The sequence below is a fragment of the Amphiura filiformis genome, chromosome 3 (assembly GCF_039555335.1).
Source record: "Amphiura filiformis chromosome 3, Afil_fr2py, whole genome shotgun sequence".
Classification (NCBI taxonomy): Eukaryota; Metazoa; Echinodermata; class Ophiuroidea; order Amphilepidida; family Amphiuridae; genus Amphiura; species Amphiura filiformis.
This window is the reverse complement of record NC_092630.1, coordinates 58,673,659-58,698,269: the sequence shown is the minus strand read 5'-3', so window position 1 is coordinate 58,698,269 and position 24,611 is coordinate 58,673,659. Positions and strand designations below refer to the sequence as shown.

Sequence of the window (24,611 nt, the reverse complement as noted above, 5' to 3'; positions counted from 1 at the left end):
AAACAGTGGAAAAAGGTTTTTGTCATGATGGTCTCAAACTGTTCTCAAAATGCAATTACTTATTTTGCAAACATTTTACCAAATATTTCTAAATTCATGTATCATGGTGTAGATTGATCATCCAGTAGTTAAAAATGTTATTTAAAAAAAAAAGCAACAAAGCAAAGTAGTAAAATGAGTTTATTTTAGTTCCAGTATTAGATTAATTAAAAAAATTATTTTTGTTATATTATTGAGTGGACAAACTTAACAAAATTTATTAACCTTTTGAATGCAGAAATACCATGAGTTTACTTACAATTAGAAATCCCGATAAAAAAATCAGACAGTTTTCACAGTAGGTAGACAATGATTGATTGGTTTAATATTCCTCAGTTAAAGGAACACTATTTTTATACTTGCCATATAATTTCCTCAAATAAACGCCCCTGGGGGCGTTGCATTTTCCAAACGGTGGGGGGGGGCATTTAAGTCAGAACAATAAATTAAGAACGATAATTCCCATTAAAATCATTAGGTAAGCTGAAAACTCACGCTGAAATGACGAACTATGAACTAGAAACACAGACTTTGGGTTCACTTCCGGGTTTCCGATCAGATTTTCACCGATTATTGACGCTATTATGGGCAACTTGGTAAGCTTACTACACAAGATAGCATGGAAATATCGGCATTTTTGAAACATCTTGGTTGAAAAAAGTGGTGGGGGCATTTATTTGAGGGGGGCGACTATTCGAGGAAATACGGTATTTTCCATTAGTAGGCCTACTAGCACTAATGGTCTTTAGGTGAATTTGAGAAGAGGGGTTTTCTGCAATTTTCAAATTATGTTTTCGAGTCAAATCTTTTGCTAAAAGCAAATTGTTTTGTTAAATTTGAAAGTCCCCAAAGCCACCCTTTGCATGTCACTGATATTAGTGAAACTACAAAAATAATATGATAAATTTGGCTTGAAATAATGACTTACAACCTATAGGGCCTATATGTGCAAAAAATTCTGAAGCTGTGACATAAAAAGTTCTTTAGGATGGAAGACAAAATAATGCATGATTGCCACTCATTCAGACATCCAGCAGTTGCTATTATGCATAATGTATTTTGATATGTACAGTCCCTTAGCAACCGTGCAAATAATTTGTCAACGATAGTTTGGAGCAGATCATTCAATTTCCTGCATTTACTCTGCACAAAATTAATAAGTGGCTTATTTTCATGAATTTAATATTTGATCATGAAACTAAGATTTCAAAACAAATTGGTGTTGTATAACAGTGGCTCTGAAATATTTTCAACATGGTGTGTGTATGGGGGGAGGGGACTGACAAAACCAAATTTTGTTGATGACATGTTGGGATAGGGTGGGGGTTGCCTGGGTGCTATCCCTGGGAGTCATAAAATAGGACAAAAAACGGGTCAAATATAGCCATTTTCCCCATATTAAATTATTGGGGGGTGGGGATGCTGGAGGATATTTTTCAAGACCGCAATTTATTGGGGTTCAAGCCCCACTAGCTCCCTGGTTCCGGAGCCTATGCATTCTAAATTTACCCCCTAGGTGGATGACCAGCCTTGGCATTCTGAGGGAGGGGGCAAAAACATGTTCACTGAGAATTTGATCCTGATTAGAGGTAATTGAGCATCCAAAAAGGGCTGATTGAACAGATTCTTGATTTTTTTTCCTGATTTCCCTGCCCCTTAGCCCCCTGTAGCTGCACCACAGATTTGACCCTAAAAACTCTGTAGAAGTTAGGTTTTATAATAGCTTATAATTGTGTGAAAATATATTAGTGTGAAAATCAATGTTTTTCAGTTCTCTGATGTAAGAGCTACACACATAATATATGTTGACATACTTTTCCATATTTTGTCTTCCGTGGGGAGGGGGTCTTTCATTTTGGTAGGGTTCTCATACTCCTGCACCAGGTAATGGATGAGTGGGTTAAAAAAGGGAGTACTGGATCAAGTATCAAAATCACAGGTTTTCACTAAAAGTCCTGAATTAGCAAAAGTGGCCCTTTTAATGATAACAGAGACATTCATGACCAGTAAACGAGTTTCACCAATACCAGCAAAAATATCCCCACCTCACAAGAGACAAATTTAACATCACATATTGCCGCCAAAGCAAGTTTTTGGCCAAACAAATTTATTCTTTTTAGACTCAAATTTACAAAACATTTGAAAACTACCTATAAATAAGTTGACCAAGTTTAGAACAAGTCTTAAAAATGTTTTGTTTTTTAACCCTAAAGCTGTCACACAAGTTACCTGTGTGGTTGCAAAAAAATGTCCTCTTCCACTTGTTTTATTTTTATGTTTGTGTGATGCATTGTACTGTATTAAATGCCCTGCAAGGCAACTCGGAAATCCAAGATACCGATCCAGATCAACTCGGACCGACAGCGGATCAGATTGTTCAAATCCTATGGCTCAGGACGGATTGGGGGAATATATCAATGAGTTGGGGATAGTTATTGTCGAGATTTAACAGGCTGGTATTCTTTCTTCCAAGTCGGGTACAAAAAATCTTGCCCTGCATGGCATATGGCATTGTTGTGCGGTGTATAAATTTCTTGAGTTTCTCAAACTGAAATGTTAATCATCTTTTTGTGCTGACTTACAACACTACAGGTTTCGAACTATGCTAGCTTATATCAAACCCAATTCTGATGGATTTATTTCTGAGAATACCGGCATGTAGGTCGATCATTCATCTCGAGTCAGGCAAAAAGATACAGAAAATGTAAACTATACATCTAAGTTTTCATGCAGTAACTAGAGGGTGTTTATGAAAGCGTAATTCTAGAAAGGAAAGTGTGGATTTTAGTTCCAGGTTGCTAGTTAACAATTTTGATTTTGTAAATCGAATTTGCATATTATTGAGTGTTGGAATGATTGAAGGCAAGTGAAGACTTGCACTTTGCAGCTTATTATTTCCCACTCTCTTAAGGGGTCGGTCACTCACCTTTGTGCAGTATTTTTTGCGGGACATCAGACACTCCAAATTGCATTCTGAATACGAGGATGGTTTAACATCACTACTAATGTAACAAAATAACAAATAGCCTAAAATTCATTATTTACACACCTTTGTGTGGGGGCCACCTTCATTACGATCCGCGTAATTCTAGTAAACACATACTTTGGGGGAGGACGGAACACACAGTATAAATATAATGGATACATTTTGTTCACTTTAAATACACATTAATATACATGATCAAGAGGAATGAGTCACATGTCGACCCTGGTCGAAAACATGTTTTTCATATGTCAGTCAACATTAATAGGTAAATTTTCACGGGAAAATTTTCTGGACACGTGACCAATGCATATCAATGTAAGTGTAACCTCGAGCCTGATCTCTGACCCCCGGCGGTGACCTCGCTATTCAAGTCTTGGTAATTTTGAATTGGAATAGTATTTTTGACCGTAATTTTGATAGAAATTTGTGCATTGCAAATTTATTAAATATTATGTTATCTTAATTTCTTCACAATATCATCAAAACATTTCAAAAATATCTATCTACGGAAAAAAATATTTATCTACGGAAACTCTTACCATAATATTATTAACTTGCGACAAGTAACTTATTTTGCATCAAAGGAAGAATTCTTCCTATTCAAATACATTGGAAGAACACCCGCTGTGCTCGGGGTCACATTTCCATAATGCTATTATGTCTGCCAGAAAATTTTCCCGTGAAAATTTACCTATTAATTCTGACTGTATGTTTCTAAAGAGGACATTTAGAGCTTTCAGAAACTGAAAACCCCATGTTGATACATCTCTTCTTTGCGAAGTTAAGTCATTTTATCAATCGCTGAAAACAATAGAAAACAAAAATAACACTTTCTTTGCCAATATCTCAAAATCAATATTAGCGACATCCGACTCATTTCCCTTGTCACATATGTTTCCAGGAATCTAAATGTAGGGAAAGACCCTCACAAAATTCTTGCAACAAGCTTTGAAGCAATACTGTGTATACACTTTACATACTACTGTATGTATGTAACCTACTTTCACAGGTTGAGTCAAATGTGTTCTGGAAAAGTCATACTTGACAGTCATGGTGACAATCAAGTGCGGTTAAGAACCTAATAAAGAATAATTGACAATGAAATTTATTTCTGTTTTTCCTATATCTTTCTATCTAGGTAGTGCATGTAAACATGTACTGGAATTGGAAAGTGGTTTGAAGATCTGCAGCAGTGGTCATGGTGCGAGGCTACTTAGAGCCATTATGTTGAGTAGAGGGACATCAACAGTACCGTCCAGTGTTTCTTGGTACTGAATCACTGTTGCATGTGTAGATGATGGACTTACTGCATTGGCATTATTGAAATGAACTCCGCAGTGGGTGACATAGTGTGACAAAGGTATTACAATACTATTAAATTATTTCATGTTGTTACATTTCATGTAACATTGGATATCCATGCTTTATTTCATTCATATATATGTAGTCCTCTTCTGAAAGGTAAAGTGGAATTATTGACAGTTGTGCTTTAAATTTATTTTGATGTCTGCATTATTTGACATTATATTTTTATGTCTGCCTTTTGTCTGTATTATGGGTTCAAGTCCCTGCACAGGCAGGTATGTCCAGAGTTTTTTCTCTGGTTTATCTGCTTAGATACATGTTATGCTTCCATTGTAATTTCATGTTTAATTGTGCCAGTGTGCGATGTGTGGTTCTTCCTTCCCCTGTATAAGTGGCCCTATTTAAAAGTGAGTTCTGTGTCATATAATGTGGTTTGTTCATAGTTAACTTTTATGTTAACCGGGTGGATCTATCGTTCACGGCCCTGCAAAGTGCTAAAACTTCAAAGTATTCATAGTTCTGGTCGCTAGGGTTCAACTCCCCGCACAGGCATGGAAAACTACATAATATGTATCATGTTCGCTTCCATTTAGCGATCAATAATCTGAATAACCCATATGTAATCCAATTCAATGCACAAGCTCATACACCTGTGGTTCTTTGATGTTAACTGCATACAATAGAAACATTGATCAATAATGAACGTTGGTCAAAAGACAAGCTTATACTGAAGTGAAAAATGATGTACATGCAGAATCATCATTTATGCATATATATTGCCTTGAAAATCATAAAAAGCGATTACTTGATCAACTCAAATGATTTTATTAGCGTTATTTATAAACCATATTTCAATATTTCTTAATGTTTTATATGTCTTTTGACCCAGAAATGTATGAATTTGATGCGAAATCATGATAAAAAATATTTTACCAGTCAGATTCAGAAAGAGAAAATCTCATTACACTTGTTAATTACATCACAATCCAAACATAGATGGTCAAGTTCATAGAGAATGTTACAAACTGTTGTATGTTTTGCTATTTCGTTTTCTCTGTAGGGAATGTGTTTTATCGTTAAAATCGGATATGAAAAACTATCAAAATACAGCACAAGCGGGCATCACTATTTGTGTGCATAATACAAATTTACAAATTATATAGAAGTGACATATGACACTTATAAAAGCTGTATCTTGAAAAGGAGATTACTCTGATGTTAGAATCTTGGCATGGAAACTCATGTGAAATGAAAAAAATATTTCTGATTGATTTTGTGTCTTTTGAGCGTTAAATGTTTCAAAATGTCAAAATGAACAAAATTTAAGTAACTATGATGTCATCAACATGACATTAATATTCATGAGGAATACATTTGTGAAAGTTACTTGTCAATTTTTGCCAGAAACAAGCTTTTTTTATGGTTACTGACCAGCTCATTAGCGCGGTTCATCAGACATTGGGACATTCTTTACCGTGGGATTACTGCCCTCTGTTGATGAGAGGGCTTCGAACTCTTATCAAGGCGATATAAGAAATGCAGGGCCGTGCGTTTGATGGAAGAATATGTCCACATTTTGTATTTTGTGTGTGTACATCAGCAGCTGATGCATTTATATACATGTAAGGGTTAGCACTGGTTCAGTGTTGACTTTTTTAGGTAACAGGCCCTTTCTGGCACTACAGATTTCACCTTGCACGGCTTGATAGCTACTCAGAGGCTGTGTGCTCTTTGCTTCACCTTAAGGGATGGGTTTATATGTGTGTAAATGGAGGAGAAATGAGAGGATTTTGGCATGTTTGCTGTGATTGTTTGCCTAGCAATATTGATCACAAGTACACAATTGATGATGCATATCAAGGACCAAACTCTATAGTTTTATATTTGAGCACGATCACTTCTGTAAGGTCATGGGAAATTATGTAAATCGGCTTTTATATTTGATGTTGCATATCGGCTCACGCACTTTATTTTTGTACCCAGTATTTCACAAAGTCCCTGTACTCTGATGACCCTATGACTTTTTGCTGGTATGTTGAGCACTTTAAACAATTAATTATAGTACTTACCTCCTACTTTAGGAACATGCGTATGTCTTAATGTATGTCGACCATGTCAACAACCCAGTGTAGTTTTACATGGTTGGAAAAGTCTATTTCCTTTCGCTATTTTGCCAATCATAATTCATAAATTGTCCAACTTTTTGACAAAAAGAGTTTTACAACTATTCCGCCAGCAAGGAAACACAAATTTATGTGTATCCTGTGCGTCCTTTACGTTTAAATAGTTCAGTTTATTGTCAAGTTGTGCCTCTATCGCCATATTTACGGAATTGATGATACGAGCTGATACTGAATTTTTAACCCAAATTTCTTGAAATATACATTACCTTTTTAACTTCTCGCCACGAAATTGGATTCATAAGAAGGTCAAATACAAGCCTTCCATTATGGCTGGTATCATCATCTCGATTGGTGTCTTGTGTTAGTATTATTCCATATTTTGCTGGTAGAAGTTCAATGAAACCCTCCATAATTCACGACTACTGTCACTTGTGTTATAAACTCGATGTGTTTACTATATTGTCGCATTTCGGGTCCGCGACTAATCGCAGGGACCAGTCTATCATTAGCTATTCTATACACTTTTCAATAGCCTTATTGTGATGTGTGGGAGTTTTAAAAGCCGAGCCATGAACAAAATATAATCACGAGCACCGGGGCATCAACTTTAGAGGTGACGGTATGTGCCTGTCAATATATGCCCCTCTTTTGAAGCCGACTATACCCGATGACCAGGCACCTTCAGTTTTCAAAATATTATACCCAATGACCCCTTTTTCATTTTGATTGTACATAATTGACCCTTTTTTTTTATAAAAAAACCCCAACGTTTTGTACTGATATCGCCTACTTAGCGACGCTTGTACAAAATGTAGGCACATATACCCATCAATTCTAAAGTTGAGTGCCCAGGCGGCGCTCATACTGCGGGCCAATGAACAATGAGATAGTGGCTTTTCTGATATCACTTTGAGGAACTGTTGAAGTATAAATCAATAGCAGTAGGTGTGTCCAAATTGCACATCTTGAATTGAGACCAAGACATGCTGTTATTTCAATTGTTATATCGTTCGGTTGGTTTATTACCTACCATTGCCTACGAGATGCAGTTCTAAGGTGACAGAGGACAGGTCTGCAATTCGATTCCACAACCATTCATACCTTTCATCTGTTTTATTGTATTATCGTGCGAATTGCTCCGTGGTACCTTACGGGTACCTGAATTTTATTTGAATGAAGATGACTCTGTCATGCTCGGCGTCATATTGCATAATTTCTATACAGTATATGCAATAAACCAACCAGAACAGTATAACAATTGAAATAATAGGCAGTTCTAAGATAGGTTAAGAAGAATATAACGTCATTCTCTATTATTATTCAAGGTTGTAGCGTGTGTGTATGCTGTCATGTAGGCCTACCTGGCAACAGACCGCCCCGGTACAAACAGATGAAATTTGTAGAAAAGCGTGATTATGACAAAAAACATTAAAAATGATACTTTGAGGTATTGTTTTTTAATTTTTGTATGGCAGATCATACATACACATGTGCTGAGGTCAAAAAGGTAAAAATTTTGTTTTTGACCCCTGACTCACCTGTCATTCCAAACAACCCCTTAACGCACCCCCTTGAGGAACTGAAACCAGTTTTAAAGTTTGTTTGGCTTATATAAGGCTTATAAACTAATAACACTATGTTTTGGTATAGAATGGCATGCACGTAGTAGGGTGAAGTGCTTACGCTAGTTGTGCGTTGCGTTATATGTGACTGGCGCACGCATGTGAATTTATGCGAGCATGAGTTGGGCTTTTATTGACGTGCAGCAGTAACAAAAGCCGAATAATTTTCTCCTATTATAAGCCGGACAAACTTTGGTATGGGTGTGGTTGGTTGTATGTTGTGTATAGTGCAATGTGTTGTGTAGGTAGGCCTAGGGATTTGAACATTTTGTCAGTGACATAGTTTTCTTTCATCTCTTCAACAGGTCTATATAATATATGCCATCTTGGACATTTTGATATGTGCTTGTGGAATGTTGGCTCTACAAGACTGTCATAACCAAATCTCAATTTATCTTTCTGTGTTGATGACTAATATTCAGAGTACTACTAAAACTACAATGCAATAACTATATAGAGAATAGTTTTGAGCAATTTTCAACTCTCTTTAATTAGAGTGCAATAATTTGGACTCTTAGTTGATCAACACGGAGCCACACAACATTGTCAAACTGGCTCACCACAGAAAGCCTGTAGCGTTTGGTGCAGTGATGGCATCAAGGTGGAGGCCCATAAGAGTGGGGAGTGTGTGTCCCTCTCTGGGCGGCCAAGGGCTCCATTAAATTCAGCATGCCACATGAAGGACGTGTGCACTACTTGAAACATCACCTTGGAAGTGTCAGAGGGGTAGCATTCTGTCCGAAGGTAAGGAATTTGGCGGCATGTTTAATGTACAAGTGATATAGCTAGGGAGAAAGTGGGGCTTTACTGGAACAGAACTTGGGTTTAACTTACTTGTAAGATAGGAAATAAGAGCTAACCCCATAGTCGTCATCCAGATCAGAGAACAATTTCTTTAATGTTGGTTAACTTGAGACCCTTTTGGCCTAGGCTGGGGGCAATTTTCCAATTACATTGCTGCCTCCCCCCCCATGTCAGCAGACTTGCCTATGTCCCTTGCCTAACTCATCCAGATCAAATTATTTATATTACAACTGCTTCATTTTCTCGATATAGTAAAAATATTATGAAAATGAGGGTGGAGTGAGAGAGCAAAGAAAGCAAAGAAAAAATATATACCGTCTATTTTTACTCAAACATTTGACCAGGTTAGCAATAAATTCATCCAGATCAGGAAAGGAGTTGTCCTGAGTAAGGTTTGATCTTTTTTTTTAAAGTTCTAAACTAGGCCATATTTATTCAGAAAAAAATGGTGTGAATTACGTCTTTGAAGTAGGGTTGAAACTGGTGACCAATTTAAATAATTTGGAGTGACTCACCCAAGACATTCACCACAAGGTTTATGAACTAAATAAATTTCATTTAATCATCTTTATTAACCAAAAGAAGAAGAAGATATAACCCCAAGATCAACTGAGATCCATACCGATCTCAGGCAAGGGTAAACACAATTACAAACAGCAAATATACAAGAAATAACAAATAGATAATCAAAGAAATAACACCTAATAATGAAATCAAGCAAGTCATACTTAAGTGATATCTTTCAGTGAAAATTACAGGTTTCTGTGTTAGAAGCTAAACATAAATGATCATTCTATCAACAAAAATTGACCAGGCTTTTATTTTTACCTTTGTCAAAATGTCAACCTTATTATGAAGCCATTTTAATTTAAGATAATGAGTACTACTAGTTTAGCCATGGACCAACCCTTGACTATTATTTTATATTCTTAGTCAGTGGGAGTGGTCTAGTTAAATGAACACATTTTGATTGGACAATCACAAGATTTGGTGCCGTTTATCAGGCCGTGAAGCGACCCCACGTCATCATGCGTCTTGATAATGCCTTACACGCTTGTAGAGGTGCGGCGTATGTATTGCGCTGTAATGCGTGAGACTAGTGCGGAATACGTGACGCGCTAGCAGTACGCGCAACAGAATACGTGAAGTTGTAAACAAGTTTCGTTCATTTTATAATGAGGGGAGTTTTTATGACGGTAACTTAGTTTTTGCTTTAAAAAAATTGTTTACAGTTATTAAAATAATATTTAACTGACTAAGAATGAGAATAAGCGATAGGAATTTTTATTTTGCCTATCCTCTACCTATGATAGGCGACAGGCAGGTCCAATATTTTTATCGTAGTGGATACCGGCTGCGCCGCATCCACTACTCAAAATATTGGACCTGCCTGTCGCTCTATCACACGGTAGAGGATAGGCAAAATAAAAATTCCTATCGCTTATTCTCTAAATATTCAACATGTCATTATGAGAGTTCAGGTTATTGCACCAAGGCAATGGGCTATTCCAGTTGAAATCCTTACACCCCCTGAATGGAAGACATGAAATTAATCTTTCACACAGGAGTGTGAATTTCAATTGGGGTTACCTGAAGGGCTGGCGCCATTGAAATCTACACCCCCTATGTGGGAGATTTTAAAAGTATATGTCTTCCATAGGGGTGCATGGATTCAACTGGAACAGCCCGATGTTGGATGGTCAGTTATGGTGAAAGAAATGAGAAAGGTAATTATAATGCATTGAAGGAGTGAAGATAGAATGCTAGTATGCAAAGTGACTTTAATTAAAGCAGCCTCAAATGCTCTTTGGTGTGCAGGTTGTTGAAACAGTGCATTGAGAACAGTTGGCTAATATTATTACTGATAGGCAGTGAATGTTTATGGAGTATGTGATGAGTCACATCAAAACACAGACTTCTTTTCAAGATATGGATGACTTAATTTCACTTAGAAAATTTGAATACCCTGATGAATTTAACTAGTGATATCTAAAAATAAAGCTGATAACATTCTACTTAGAATTAAAGGAGTAATTTGTGATCCACAGCATCATCCCCAACTTTTCTCAAAAAAAAGTTTTTATACCACTGGATACCTCTGGCAACATATTGTTTATGTACATAATATTTCTTGCAGATTAATTTGTTTAGCAAAAATTATTGCCAAATTTGAATAATTACGTTCTGGTTCTAGTCAACAGAACAAAATTACAACAACGTAACCTATGGAGCATTGTAATACACATAATTATGCATAACTCATATTTATGCAAAATCGAAATCAACTGAAAATTTGGGAATAAGCTTTTTTTTTATTGATATCTACTGAAAAATGTTGTTAAAAGAGGATGATAGAATCAAAAAATACTCCTTTACCATGAAAGTATTATCACAGATTTGATTTCCCATCAAAGTACATCTACCTCTTGAATGTAACTGATGAACTTACACTAATCACATATGGTCATGTTTTTTGAGGTGGGACCCAATTGCGTCACATCTTGCAATTTGCCAAAATCAACTCCTTTTTTGTATTTCTGATTATATTTCAAAAAGTTTTCACCCAAACTATGTAAAATTATACATTTTTAGAAAGCATATATTGTCAGGATTGCGAATCTGTAAAGTTTGAGTGGATATACAGGGTGTGCCAAAAAATATACAGGGTGATTCCACTGAAAAATACATAAAAATTACATTTCTTTACCACTCCAATATTTCTACATGGTATATTAAATTTGAAAATAAACTTGATATTTGGAATGAACACAATTAGTGTTTTCATTAAATATAAAGTTTGCACTATATTTGTTAAGCCCATTGTGTAATACAGGGTGTGAAAAAAGTTAAATTTTAAATTGTTGAATTTAATGAAAAATTTCACTAAGTGCCATTAATTTGGAAAATATTCAAAATAGTTTAAAGAATTGCTATAATATCACATAAATATCCAATTCCCATATAGGGTGTTCCAAAAATCAATATACAGTGAATAATTTGTAACAATGGAACATGTACAATAGGCATATACATGCACAATTAGCCTACATCAATAAACTATTTAACAATAGCCAGAGATCAATATGTCATCAGATTAAATCCTTGACTGTAATAATCTCCTTTGAGAAGATTTATTTTATAGATATTTCAAAGATTTAAAACAATTTAAAAGATCTATTTATGACAGATGAAATGCATGCAAAATTTAAAGCCCATTATATTGCATGACACACATTCCACTGCATTTTAATTAAAAGCTTGTTAAATCCTTAATTACTAAATTTATTAAGATTAACTAGCTAATTATAGTTATAGAAAGTTAAATAATAAAATTAACATCATGCAAATGCATTTTTACTCCTACTGAGGCAACAAAGTGCATAAATTTTAAAATGAACACCAACTTCCCATTGTAATTACACAGAGCTCCTCCGCTTCCGGCTCCACCCCTGACTAATTAACTTAATTAAGCTGTTGAAATTAATTAATTGATTTGTGCAACTGTATTTGTTATTATTTCATTTAGTTAATAATTTATCTTCAAAATAAGACCAAAACCATTTTTTCATGATGGATTTTAGCAAAAATATAAGAATAAGAAGAGAAAATATTTTGGAAAATGTGACAGCTCCACCTTTTTTGGGTGCCCACCTCAAAAAACATGACCATATGTTTATTGTCGTCTGCAACATTTCAATAAAAATGTTGAATTTAACATTTATTGTAATGTGTTGCTTAACCCTAGAACTACTGAGCTATATTTTGTATAAACACAAACTACAAAGGGGGGGGGGTTGTTGCAGACCCCCTAGTTATCGTTATATTTGGTACTATGGGTCTCTTCTATAGAATAATGATTCAAATTTTATTAATCTGGTGTGTGATGCTTTTTAATAGTATATTATTGTCTGAAAAGAAAGAAATCTTTTAAGCCATATATATTTTTGCAGAATAGGCAAGGTTATGAACAGAAATGATGCGGGTTATTCTATGATGTCATTGTGATAAATAGCAGCATGAACAGTCTAGCTGAGTGAGACCGAGATTTGTCATCATTGCAGTACACTTTTCCATACTCTGTGCATGTTTATTTTAAATGTGAGCCTGTGAGCCTGTGAGCCATGTGGTCACCCTCCAGTCTTTCCATGAGTAAGCTGAAAATTGATACTCTCGTGTTAAAAATAGCAACATCTTAAAAACTGTAATCAATTTATTTTCAGATTACTTCATCGTAGCTCACTGATTTGAGACACTCAAATTTGTTTTCAAAGCAGAACACTTTTTCACTTTGCCAGTTTATTACTATTAGCCATATATAACCTTGCCAAATCCAACAATTCCTTTAATGTGGGGTGGGTATAGAATATATCTCCACCCAAACTACCCCTAGCGGTTACTGGTTAATGTGAGCCTTGTGGTTAGACTTTCAATGAATAAGCTGGAAATGACATGCTTATATATGTTACAAATTATAGCAACATTTTATAAAGTGTTATTTATTTCTGTTCAGATTGTTTCAGGTGGTAAGAAATGAATTTCAATCAAGCAGTCAAATTTGAAATTTGCACTATAACTATGTACATGCATGAGTAAATATGGTACTTAGAGAATATTCAATACACAAGGGAGAAATGAGACAAGATATTTTGTACAAAAAATTGTCCAAATTATCTATTTACCTTCTAATTACTTGACTACTTCTAATACTGTGTACATTGGGCTATATATTTTTAGTTGCCAAAGATCAGAGTTTTAAAAGATCCACAATCATTAAATTACAATCCCTAAACCAAAGGCTTGTTTGTAATATGAGTTTAGGTTTTGAAATAACTTTACAAAAAAAAATAAAACTCATAAAAATGCTTTGAATTGAACTGTACATGATATCAATTTCAGAATACTTTGTATGGAGTGTCCCAAAATGATATGTACCCATACAATATTTGTATAATGTCATTGTGATAAGGGTAGTAAAAATAACTCAACCCAGCTGAGTGAGATTGAGATTTGTAAATTGTCATCATTGCATTGCACTTTTCCATGTTCATTAAAGTAAGCTATGTTTACAAATTTACAAAGATCAGAGTTTGAAAATATCCACAATCATAAAATTACAATCACTAACCCAAACATAACTTAAGGCTTGTTTGTAATACGAGTTGAGGTTTTAGCTTTACATAAAACTAGTAAATGCTTTGGATTTGTATATCAATTTCAGGACGCTTTGTATATAGGGTGTTCTAAAATGATTTGTACATTCCACAAGTAAAACTTCCAACATATCCTGGAAATTGTTGTATTATGAGCACTAATAATTTGGGACACCCTGTACAATTCAATTTGAATTTTGTGACTATTTTTGTACCTTGCATTCTTCCTGGAAACATCTTATTACAATCACTTTCCATTTCCTTTGAGTTATGAGTTTGTATCAAAAAGGAAAATACTTTAGATGAAACATTTTTCATATCTACTGCATATACTTTTTTGCAGTTGAATTTTGGTTTAAGTAATAACATATTTTTCAGTAGCATTGTTACCAACTTTACTTGTATTGCAAGTATGAATTTATGGTTTAAGTATTGTGACAAAATGAAGTAAGGCCAAGTAACAAAAATAACATGTATATCGTCCCCGCCCTCACCGATTTTTGGAGATTTTCAAATATTTTTGTTATTTTTCCTATTTGCTCCCTTACTTTATTTCTAAAATTGTTGTGATGAAAAGACATGTTCAGAAGTTCTTGGTTATCATTTATAAACACATTGCAAACACTTTCTTCAAGCTAGGGGTAGGGCTTTGGGGAAATAACAAAAATATCTGGGGGCCTCCCCGATTTTGCAATTGCAATTTTACACAGAAATGAATGGTAAAAAAATAACACAATAACAAATAATAAGGACCTCCCTCACCGATTTTTGAAAAAAGTCCGGACGATATACATGTTATTTTTTTTACTTGGCCTAACATTGATCAGCTTCATACACATGCATCTGACAAATTCAAGAGGAATGAGTCTAATGTCACTAATATGTGACATGATCAAGGGGAATGAGTCACAAGTCAGCAATTTTCAATAAGAAGTTTTCAATATCATTTTCTGGCAGTTTACGAACGCTACATTTTGATGCAAACCCATTCAAAATCATGCATCTGGTTACTGAGTTATGAGTAATTAATCAGTGGCTGAAAACAATATAAAACAAAGAATATGAACACTGTTTTTGCCAATATCTCAAAAACAATATTAGTGACACCCGACTCATTTCCCTTGATCATGTTACATTGAGTTTCAGGTATTGATACTAATCAGGTGATGATAGATTCTAATGTTTTACTTGTTTCTAAAGTTGGAGAGTCACTAATGATTTTTTGAAACTTCAAATTTAATTAATTAGGTTTGGACCGTACTTTTGCATATTTACAGTGTGAATGAATAATGAACAAAAATCAGAATTGAAAATTGTCAGCATTAAGATTCATTCCTCTTGATTGGGTTACATCTGTACAAGTAAAGGCAACATAGCAATAGAAAGAGGAGAATTAGGTCAAAAGGTAGTGCATGTAAAACTATCTACCATACTCTAAAGATTATGGATCATGGATGCATGTGAAGAGGTTCAGACACAAAATGTGATTTATGGCATTGCTGCCTTGACTCAATTTTGTTGTATGGGCGGAGCCATAGGCGGAGAGCCATACTTTAATTTTGTTTTGCAATATTTGTTCGCACGTTTAAGGGTTTATCTAGCCACTGTGTAGATTGAAAGTTGCAGGGTATATAGTATGTAATCGAATGAAGAAGTAGATAGATTTTCTATAATAATATGTGTTCAGGAGAGGAGATATTTAACAAAAACAAAAACACCCAAGTCCGTCAAATGCACGAATAAGAATACGTGTATAGTATAGGCCTATCCACCATTGGGGAATTGCCGCAGCTGATTAGAGTCGTTCATTTAAATGCGGTACATGATTAGAGTCGTTCATTTAGATGCGGTAAATAGCGGGCAATGGGTGTATTTTTTGTTTGCTTTTGTGCTGCTTTTTGAAACACTCGCGTTAAGCTATAAAGTCGATAATTTGTTTGCACAGACCTAGTCTCCTACACAGCCAATTTGTGTCGGGCGATCCAAACAAACATCGTGATAGCCACATACAGTCTGGCCCGAGGCACAGACTATCAAGTGTTTGTTTACCAGTGACCTTCAATAAAATCGATACTGTAGTACAAACATGCTATATACAGGGTGTCCCTGAAAGAACTGTATCGTCAGAAACTTAATTGTTTGGGTATTTTAACGCCACAACTAAACAAAACTAAATACTTGGTGTGGTTGAGCAATAAATCAGCTATCACATACTTTTTGAATTTTGACAAAAAGACGAAATATTAAGATTAGAAATTTAATAACGTGGCATAATCACTGCGCATCATAATTTTTACTTCATTTACTGTATAAAACATACATCTTTTGACTCATTATGACACCAGATTATTTTCTTTTTTGAGAAACAAAAATTCTTCCTAACTTTACATAGAGCCAAAAATTTACAAGATTAAATTTTTTATTTTGGCATAACAATTTAGGGAATTTTGTTTTTGTTTGTTAACGTTTGTTTTAATACGCAATCACTCGGGCACACCCTTTCCAACGAAAAATGAAAACTTTAATCTCAACATTTAATTTTGAGCATGGAGAAAGGAAATCATAATTTCCCTCCTGTTTCTCCCCATTTTCCCCTTCTGTTTTTCTTCTCTCTTTTTTTCATTTTGCTTTTCACCTTTCCACATTTTTTTCTTCTCAGACAACCCTTGTTTACCAAAAGTAATAAATTTTATTTAATTAATGAGCGACACCGCATTCTGTCATCCCTGTCTAGCCCGCTCCAAAGGTTTGACCTGGTTGTTAAACCGGCGCAGGCCAGATGTCAGAACTGCAAATCAAATGCAGCAAGGTAGAGGTTGTAATATCGTGCACATAGCTACATATACCTTGCTGTGTATAGTGAACAGAGCACATGTAATTTGCTCACTGGTAATTGATACAAACAGAAGGTATCAATAAATGGGACAGTATGAATGGATCATTTTCGAAGTTTATGTTGTGATGAAGTTTGGAAGTCAACATGTGCGATGATGCAGTATTAGGGAACAAACCAAAAGATCAATGGCGTCCTATAAACGAGTTTCGTTTAGGGGTGAGGGGGTAAAAATACTCGATTACGTTTGTACAAAACCATCGGTCTGAAGAATGTGTCATTATTATTATTATGTCAAAATTTTCAACATTTCATTATTACGTTTCTGGCAGGGAGGGAGGGGTCGGCTGAGAAATGAAACTAGTTACGTTTATAGGGCGTCATCGATCTTTTGGTTTGTTCCTTATAGGGTCTACAGGGGTTTTAACAACATGGTGTATCGCCTAAACTTGGTCAGTTGTATTTGTAGTTGATGTTCTTACAGAGCTGAATAGATTTCGGGGTCATCCAAGGTCACCCAGGGTTCATCTGAGGTCAAATGACTAAAAACTGTCATATGGGCACGAAACTTGGTGGGTATAGTCAACACTTAAGAGTAAAATTTTTGGAAGGTCATTTCGGGGTCATCCGAGGTCACCCAGGGGCATCTGAGGTCAAATTACTAAAACTGTTATATGGGCACGAAACTTGGTGGGTATAGTCAACATTTAGAGTCAAATTATTGGAAGGTCATTTCGGTGTCATCCGAGGTCACTCAGGGGTCATCTGATGTCAAATTACTAAAAACTGACATATGGGCATGAAATTTGGTGAGTACAGTCAACATTAAGAGTCAAATGTTTGGAAGGTCATTTTGGGGGTAATCCAAGGTCACTTAGGGGTCATCTGAGGTCAAATGACTAAAATCTGTCGTATGGGCATGAAACTTGGTGGGTACAGTCAACATTGCTAGGAAACTGTCTATACATACAAAAGCTTCCAACACACGGCTCGGGTTGTTTTGGTAAAGCAATACCAACACCTGTTGTGAACTCGACACCACGAGGGGATATCCCATATCCCAACCCGTGCTCTGGGCATCTTGTAAAACATAAAGATTACACAGCTGTGCGGCCTATTACATTTCCATATTATTTCCTTCTTTAATCACCCCACACTCCCCATCCACCATCCAGGTTTCGCCCATACAGGGTTCTGAAAAGAAACTCGCATCTAAACACAACCACTACCATACCATCACCCAACAACCTTACACACCAACCGTGTATGCCGAAAACCGCGCAACCCGAGAACCGCTCTAGTTATCAATATTATTATAGTGTTATCTTGTATTAGTGTCAATTTTTTTATAATGTCATGATCACAACCTTTTAATACCATACTAACACTAATTGGTACCCTCTAATTAGCAATTATAAAGTATCTTTTTGCATAATAACAATATTGATACAAAAATGCAATAAGGCAGCCTTTGGAGATATCATATTTGCATCTGAACACTTGTCACCCATTTTGACAAAACCAGCAACATGGCGAAATTTCACATCTCAGTGAGATTTTTGTACCTGTAAAAGTTAGGAAATAGGTCGAAAAATGACACCATGCAAATTTGTTTTTGTACTGTGTATTCTGTTGATTTGCTTCTGGTACTATTTATAATATCAAGGCTTCTTTGAGATATTTAGTGTCATTAACACTAACACCTGATATTGCTTAAAGAAAGTTAGAGAAAAGATGAACAAAGAAGTCTCTTGGTACCAGGATTCGAACCTTAGACCCCTCACATGCCAAGCACACGATCACCAGCCGGTAGCTGGCCAGTCATTGAAAATAATCCTTAACTATCCTTCTTTACTTTCTGCACTTTGATAATTAATATAAAAAAATAGGGAAAAAAACTAAATTTCAAAAATTGTGCAGTTTTCATGTGTATCTTTTATAGCATTTATCTCAAAATGTTGTAAATGTACTTTATGATATAGTTCTATCATTCCTAATCTAATTGGGAAGGCAGTCTCATCATTTTGCCAGACAATATTATTGTAAATGGCACTGCACAAACTGTAAGTGGCATCTGAAGAAAAAACACACAAAGAAAAACTGAGAGAAATATGTACATTTGTATGAAAAGAGGACCTTCTAAAGAGGTGCCATGCACTTCAAAAGGCCACAACTGTGTAGCTTCTTGAGTTGTATAGGAATGATTTGGATGTGTATTGGGGTGTGTTTGTTTGTGAGTGGGTGGGAGGGGTGGATAGGTGTGTGACTGTGTTTGTGTGGTAAAAGATCAGTTCTTGTATATAATAAATGGTAAAAGCCATTTCAAGTTGACTATACATACCTTGAAATATTGTCCCATTTTAAGGGAATGTGGAATACAGATTTACATGTAGGTTATGAAAGGAAACAGGGGTTAGCTATTGGTCCAGACCAACCCCAACATTTGTATTTTCTGTTAGCTATTGGTCCAGCTTTTAGCCTTAATGCTAGCCATATACCTGACCCTGATCTTGGCATCATTTTTAAGAAATGAGGATAAGGGGGTAATTATACAAATAGTACACAAGGTTTATTTGATTTTTTTTCTATCATGAAAGTGTGTACATCATTGTAGCATACAAAATGACACTGATATTTATATATTTCCATACATGTATATAATAGTTAATTTAACCTAGTTGAAATGAATCATCGTCCAGTGTCCAGACACTTCCCTCCCATGATGCCAAGAGCAGGGTCAGGTGTATGGCTAGCATTAAGGCTAAAAGCTGGACCAGTAGCTAACAGAAAATACAATTGTTGAGGTTTGGGTTGGTCTGTCACAAAATTATGCGGGTCCCAGATGCAGAAATGCAAGTTAGTGCTGGGGGAGGGGAGGTCATAAAAAGCTAGATGGTCCGAGGCCCCAAATGCAGGTTAGCTGGTTGTGAAATTGTTGTCACCCACCACTGTATTCCCCTACATATCAGATGCTGATGCAGCTCGGAGACTGCAGATAATGCTACTCTGATTGTAAATGACACTAACTGCATTGGGCTATTCCAGTTGAAATTCATACACCCCTGTGAACAATATGACTTTAATCTCCCACACAGGGAGTGTGAATTTCAAATGGGTTTACCTGAATGGGTGGCTCCATTTGAAATCTATACCCCCTGTATGGGAGATTTAGGTCATGTCTTTCATAGGGGGTGTATGGATTTCAACAGGAGTAGCCGATTACATATGTATACAATTTTCTTTGAAATAATTTGATGCTAACATTATCACCATACTTTGCTGTATTTATATTTATACAGGATCGCTACCTATTTGCATCAGGTGCTTTTGATGGGAGAGTCAACCTTTACACAGCTCAAAAGTGTGTGCTTTTACAAAGCTATTCAGTAAGTGAACATACATTGTATCATCAAAGGTCACAGAGTTGACCTTTATCTTTAGGTGAATTTAATATTGCTCATTTGTTTCTGTGATCTATAGGTGAATTCAATATACTGTTGGTAGCTGTGATCAATTGATCTTACCCATTCTAGCTGCGGTCATTGTGCCACTGCCGGATTCAAACATTCAAAGATATTTTTGTCGTAATTCCCGATTAAAAAAAAATCTCCCATTTTAAATGTCAGACTTTTGAAAAGTTTTTTTTTTCCGTTTTTAGAGTGTCCTTGGACCTAGAGCTAAAATGCTAGGATCATTCTTGGTTGACATTTAAAAAAGGAAAAGAAAAATAGGTCCTATAGTGTTTTTAATATGCAAAGTTATAATTTGTGTTCCTATCATGCGCTGTTAATATTTGATTCCAAAATGCATTGAATTTGTATCCATTTTGAAATCATTATACCTTTCATACTTTTTTAGGCATTGGTTTGAGAGTTTGCATTTTGAAATGACCATAATTTTGAAATTTTACAGGTTTCTGAGGAGACTTCGTTCCAGGTTATATAATTTTAATGAACTTTGATAAACAAATAATGAGCCTAACAGATCTGTTCATCAATACTGACCTGTAGAACCAATTAAGAGTAGGGTGGATTGTATTTTATAATGAATATGCAATGTAATCATGAGGCCAAGATAGGTCAGTGGCACAACGGAGATGGGTCAATGACATTAATTTTAATTAATGATGATCTGATCTAGCTGATCTGACAAGCAACAGGTGGCAATTATAAAGTGGAGATATAGGCAAATATATAGGGTACAAGAAAACAGTCAAATATGTAGAGGTGGGCAATTAAAAGCTTATAATTTTGCAATGCAATGCAGTACTTGAGGAATGCAAGGTTACCCTCGGACAGAGAACTTAAAAGCACAAGGACGCAACATTTTGCTTGCATGTTGGTAATCAAACACGACAACCAATTTATTTCACTTTGATCAGACCCTCACCCGTACCTATGAACTCAGCCGTGTTATAAAAGATATTCTCAAAATTGAGTGACTGCCCCAACCCAAAACCCTAGCGGCACAATTGCCAGAGTCGCAAAGAGAATTTAAATTAGATCGGAAATTTTGAGATGCCAGTGGGCACCGACTATCCACTTTATCGCAACGCCATGCCATAATAAATTTTTCCATACGACAACACGTGATCAAAACTTGCCGCAGGTGGCCATCACCAGAGCTTAAATTCCAGGCGTTGGACCCAAAACCCTGTCTGATCATTAACACACAAAATCATGGCTGGAACATTAACAATAAATAAAGGTACTATACAAGGGTGAATACAGGTCAACTGCTCCCAGACGACGTAGCCCAAGACTCAACAGGCGTGGGACCTGAAGTTACAATGGATAAGTTGTTAATTATTAATGTTACATTTTATAATATGTGCATATATATCATTATCAATAAATCATAGATAAATCAAAACCCCATCTTTTGTCGCATACGAGGCATTCTGTTATTTATACATGAAGACATGCTCTATTATAACTTTGATGACACCTGTACCTGCATGTAAGGCTTTGATATTGATGCACCACTGCCATCAATGAATATTTGAACTAAAATACTGTGTATCTTTGAAGATCTGTGATTTTCCTATAAAATACTAATGAAAATTTGGTATAATAAGCACTTATTTAAAACATATGTTGAAAACATATTCACGTACTGTGCATCTTTGAAGATATAAAATATTTTTCTTGTGCAGCGTTAATCTGGAAAGTGAATTCAATTTTAATTCACACACACACATTTTCCATTTATGATGAGCAATTAAAGCTCTCCTTCATAACTAATTATTTTCAGGGACAATTATACTTCTAAATTTGACACATACTTAATTTACTGCTACACATACATGTAATTAACTTTCTTACATAGCTTCCCCTATATGCCCGCAAAGGGAGTGGCGGGTGGGAAAGAAAATTATTTAGATGTTGTCATGTCCGATTTCCAATCACCAGTGAAAAATAACAACGAAACACACCCAAGCCCGCGAAAGGCGGCGATACCCATTGGTCCGGGTCAAGTAAACAAACACGCTGCCATAACAATTGACCTCTGACCCAGAGAACAAAACATGGGATCGATTAATATTCTCAGCCAGGTTAAATTGAGTTTAACTTGTTGCACATCGTTAAACTTTAATTTCAGCAGGCACTATAATAACTCAATTGTTTCAAAATTATCTCTTCTAGCAAATACCCCCTGCATCTTTGTCATGTTAACCCTAGAACTACTGAACCATATTTTGTAACACGGACTACACAGGGTAGGGGGAAAATAATGTCGCTATGACATCATAATGTGAGCGCGCCCATGCAAATTTTTCAGTTAAAAATTCTACGAACATGCAATTTACACCGAATTTTCTAACTAACAAGTAAAAAGTCAGTTGTTCTTGGAATAATTTTACAAGAGCGAAATGAAAAGCATGGATTTTACTGTAGAAACCAATGGTGGGCCTTACCACCCCCACTGGTCATTTGTGATGGCTGGTCCTACCCCCGGGTAAGGTGCTGGGGGAAACATTTTATCATTAAAATGAGGATGGATCTACGATTAGGTTAGGTTGTTTGGCCATAAACACATGCGTTTTTTTATGACGGTGGAAAAATCTTGAGGTTGGGGTTGGTACAACCTCCCTTCGTAGTACTAGGGTTAATTCATACAAAATATATCTGATTTGTTACAGGTCACAACCTTCAGTTTGGCTCGCAATATCAATGCAGTAAGATTTACCAGTGATGGTAGAAAAGTAAGTACAGTCCATAGCTAGTGTAAATCTTTGGCTAAAGAAAATGTTTTCGGGAATATCTGAAAGTACTCCAAAATATGCTGATAATCTATGATTATGCTGCAAGTGAAATAAAACCCCTGGATATACTGTTTGGATATTCACACTGATCTGAAAAAAATGATCGTTCCGCACCAGATGTTCAAGCTACCTACAACAGGTGCATGAGGTAGTTAATACAGAACAGCCCATCTTTGCAATATTAAATCAAATTTGTTGCATATCTTTTTGATCATCATGTTTGAGTAAAATATTTATAATTCATTTGTGAGAAATCGCCTAAGCAATCAATCCCCTGTGTTAAATACCAAGGAATCAAAATCTTGACAATTGGTAAAATGTGCATTGTCAGAATCAATTTCACAGTTACATTATGAAAGTCTTCTATACCATTTATCACCCTGTTGTGGCAATGACACCAATGCAGCATCTTTAAGCATGTGCATGTATGCCAGCGCTTTCAGTCATGAATATTAGCGACTTGCAGCTGCACCCAATGATAATGAAATGTGTGCTGATGTCATTGCCACATCAGGGTGAAAATGGTATAATCAGTGTGATGTTAGACCAGCCTACTTTGTTAGGTTACTATGTGTACTTTGAATGGTAGATATTTTGAGTATGTACATACATATATATTATTACAAGAAGTAAAAGTATCACAGACAGCTATACAGTGCTCGATACCAATAAATGGTAGAGCTATTTAAAAAAATATAGACACAGATATTAATACATTTCACAACACTGTGTTTCACGCCAAATAATATCTGTGTCTATATTTTTTTATATATTATTACATCTATTTAGAAGAACAAAGAGGGTTGTCACCCAAAAATATGCAAACAAAGTACACTCATCATCAAGTGGCTGAAAATTTCTATAGTCTTGAATATGTTGATAAGTCAGTTTTTTCATTGTTTTGTTTAATTTCTTTGGTTTCAGATTTTAGCCACTACCACTGCTGGTAGACTAGCTGTAGTAGATGTAGAAACAGGAGCACAACTAATTACATATGATAGCTGTGAGTATTATTATACAGTGTAATTCTACACACCCATTCATCATCTAATCAACTTTTAATGGGTGAAAATGATTCAGTTTTAGTTAACTCACATTAATTAAGTCCCAACTTGTGCTCATCATGTAGATTTGATAAAGTGTGTACCAGTCACACAATACGGAAATACCCTTTCCGTAGGCGGTGTGTCAAACTTGACCCATTTGCACCAGTCACTATCAATCCATGATGTTTTGACAATAAAAGTTACTTTTTAATTAATTAAACAATCCGGATGTTTTGTACAGCAGTACATGATCACAATCCCAATCTAAATCTAAGAAACATGATGGTATGACTGAGAACAAATTAGACTTTGATGTTATGAGTTTTGCCTTAATAGTTGAACAAAGTATTGCAATAACTTTACTTAGAAGTACTATTAGGTATAAAGTGAATGATTGTCAATAATGCTTAGAAGTTTATGCATTTATTATTTGACAGT

At 35.5% G+C, this 24,611-nt stretch overlaps 1 protein-coding gene across 1 annotated transcript in view; it reads left to right on the top strand.

Annotated features, from left to right (window-relative positions):
• Window positions 1-8,384: 8,384 nt before the first annotated feature.
• LOC140148827 (uncharacterized) overlaps window positions 8,385-24,611 on the top strand; it is a 55,193-nt gene continuing 38,966 nt past the window's right edge. Inside the window, exons 1-4 of the mRNA XM_072170902.1 lie at window positions 8,385-8,819; window positions 20,162-20,248; window positions 23,005-23,067; window positions 24,052-24,130. Of these exons, the coding sequence (XP_072027003.1) occupies window positions 8,745-8,819; window positions 20,162-20,248; window positions 23,005-23,067; window positions 24,052-24,130 (304 nt within the window). The 5' untranslated portion in view covers window positions 8,385-8,744. The remainder of the gene's footprint in view (window positions 8,820-20,161; window positions 20,249-23,004; window positions 23,068-24,051; window positions 24,131-24,611) is intronic.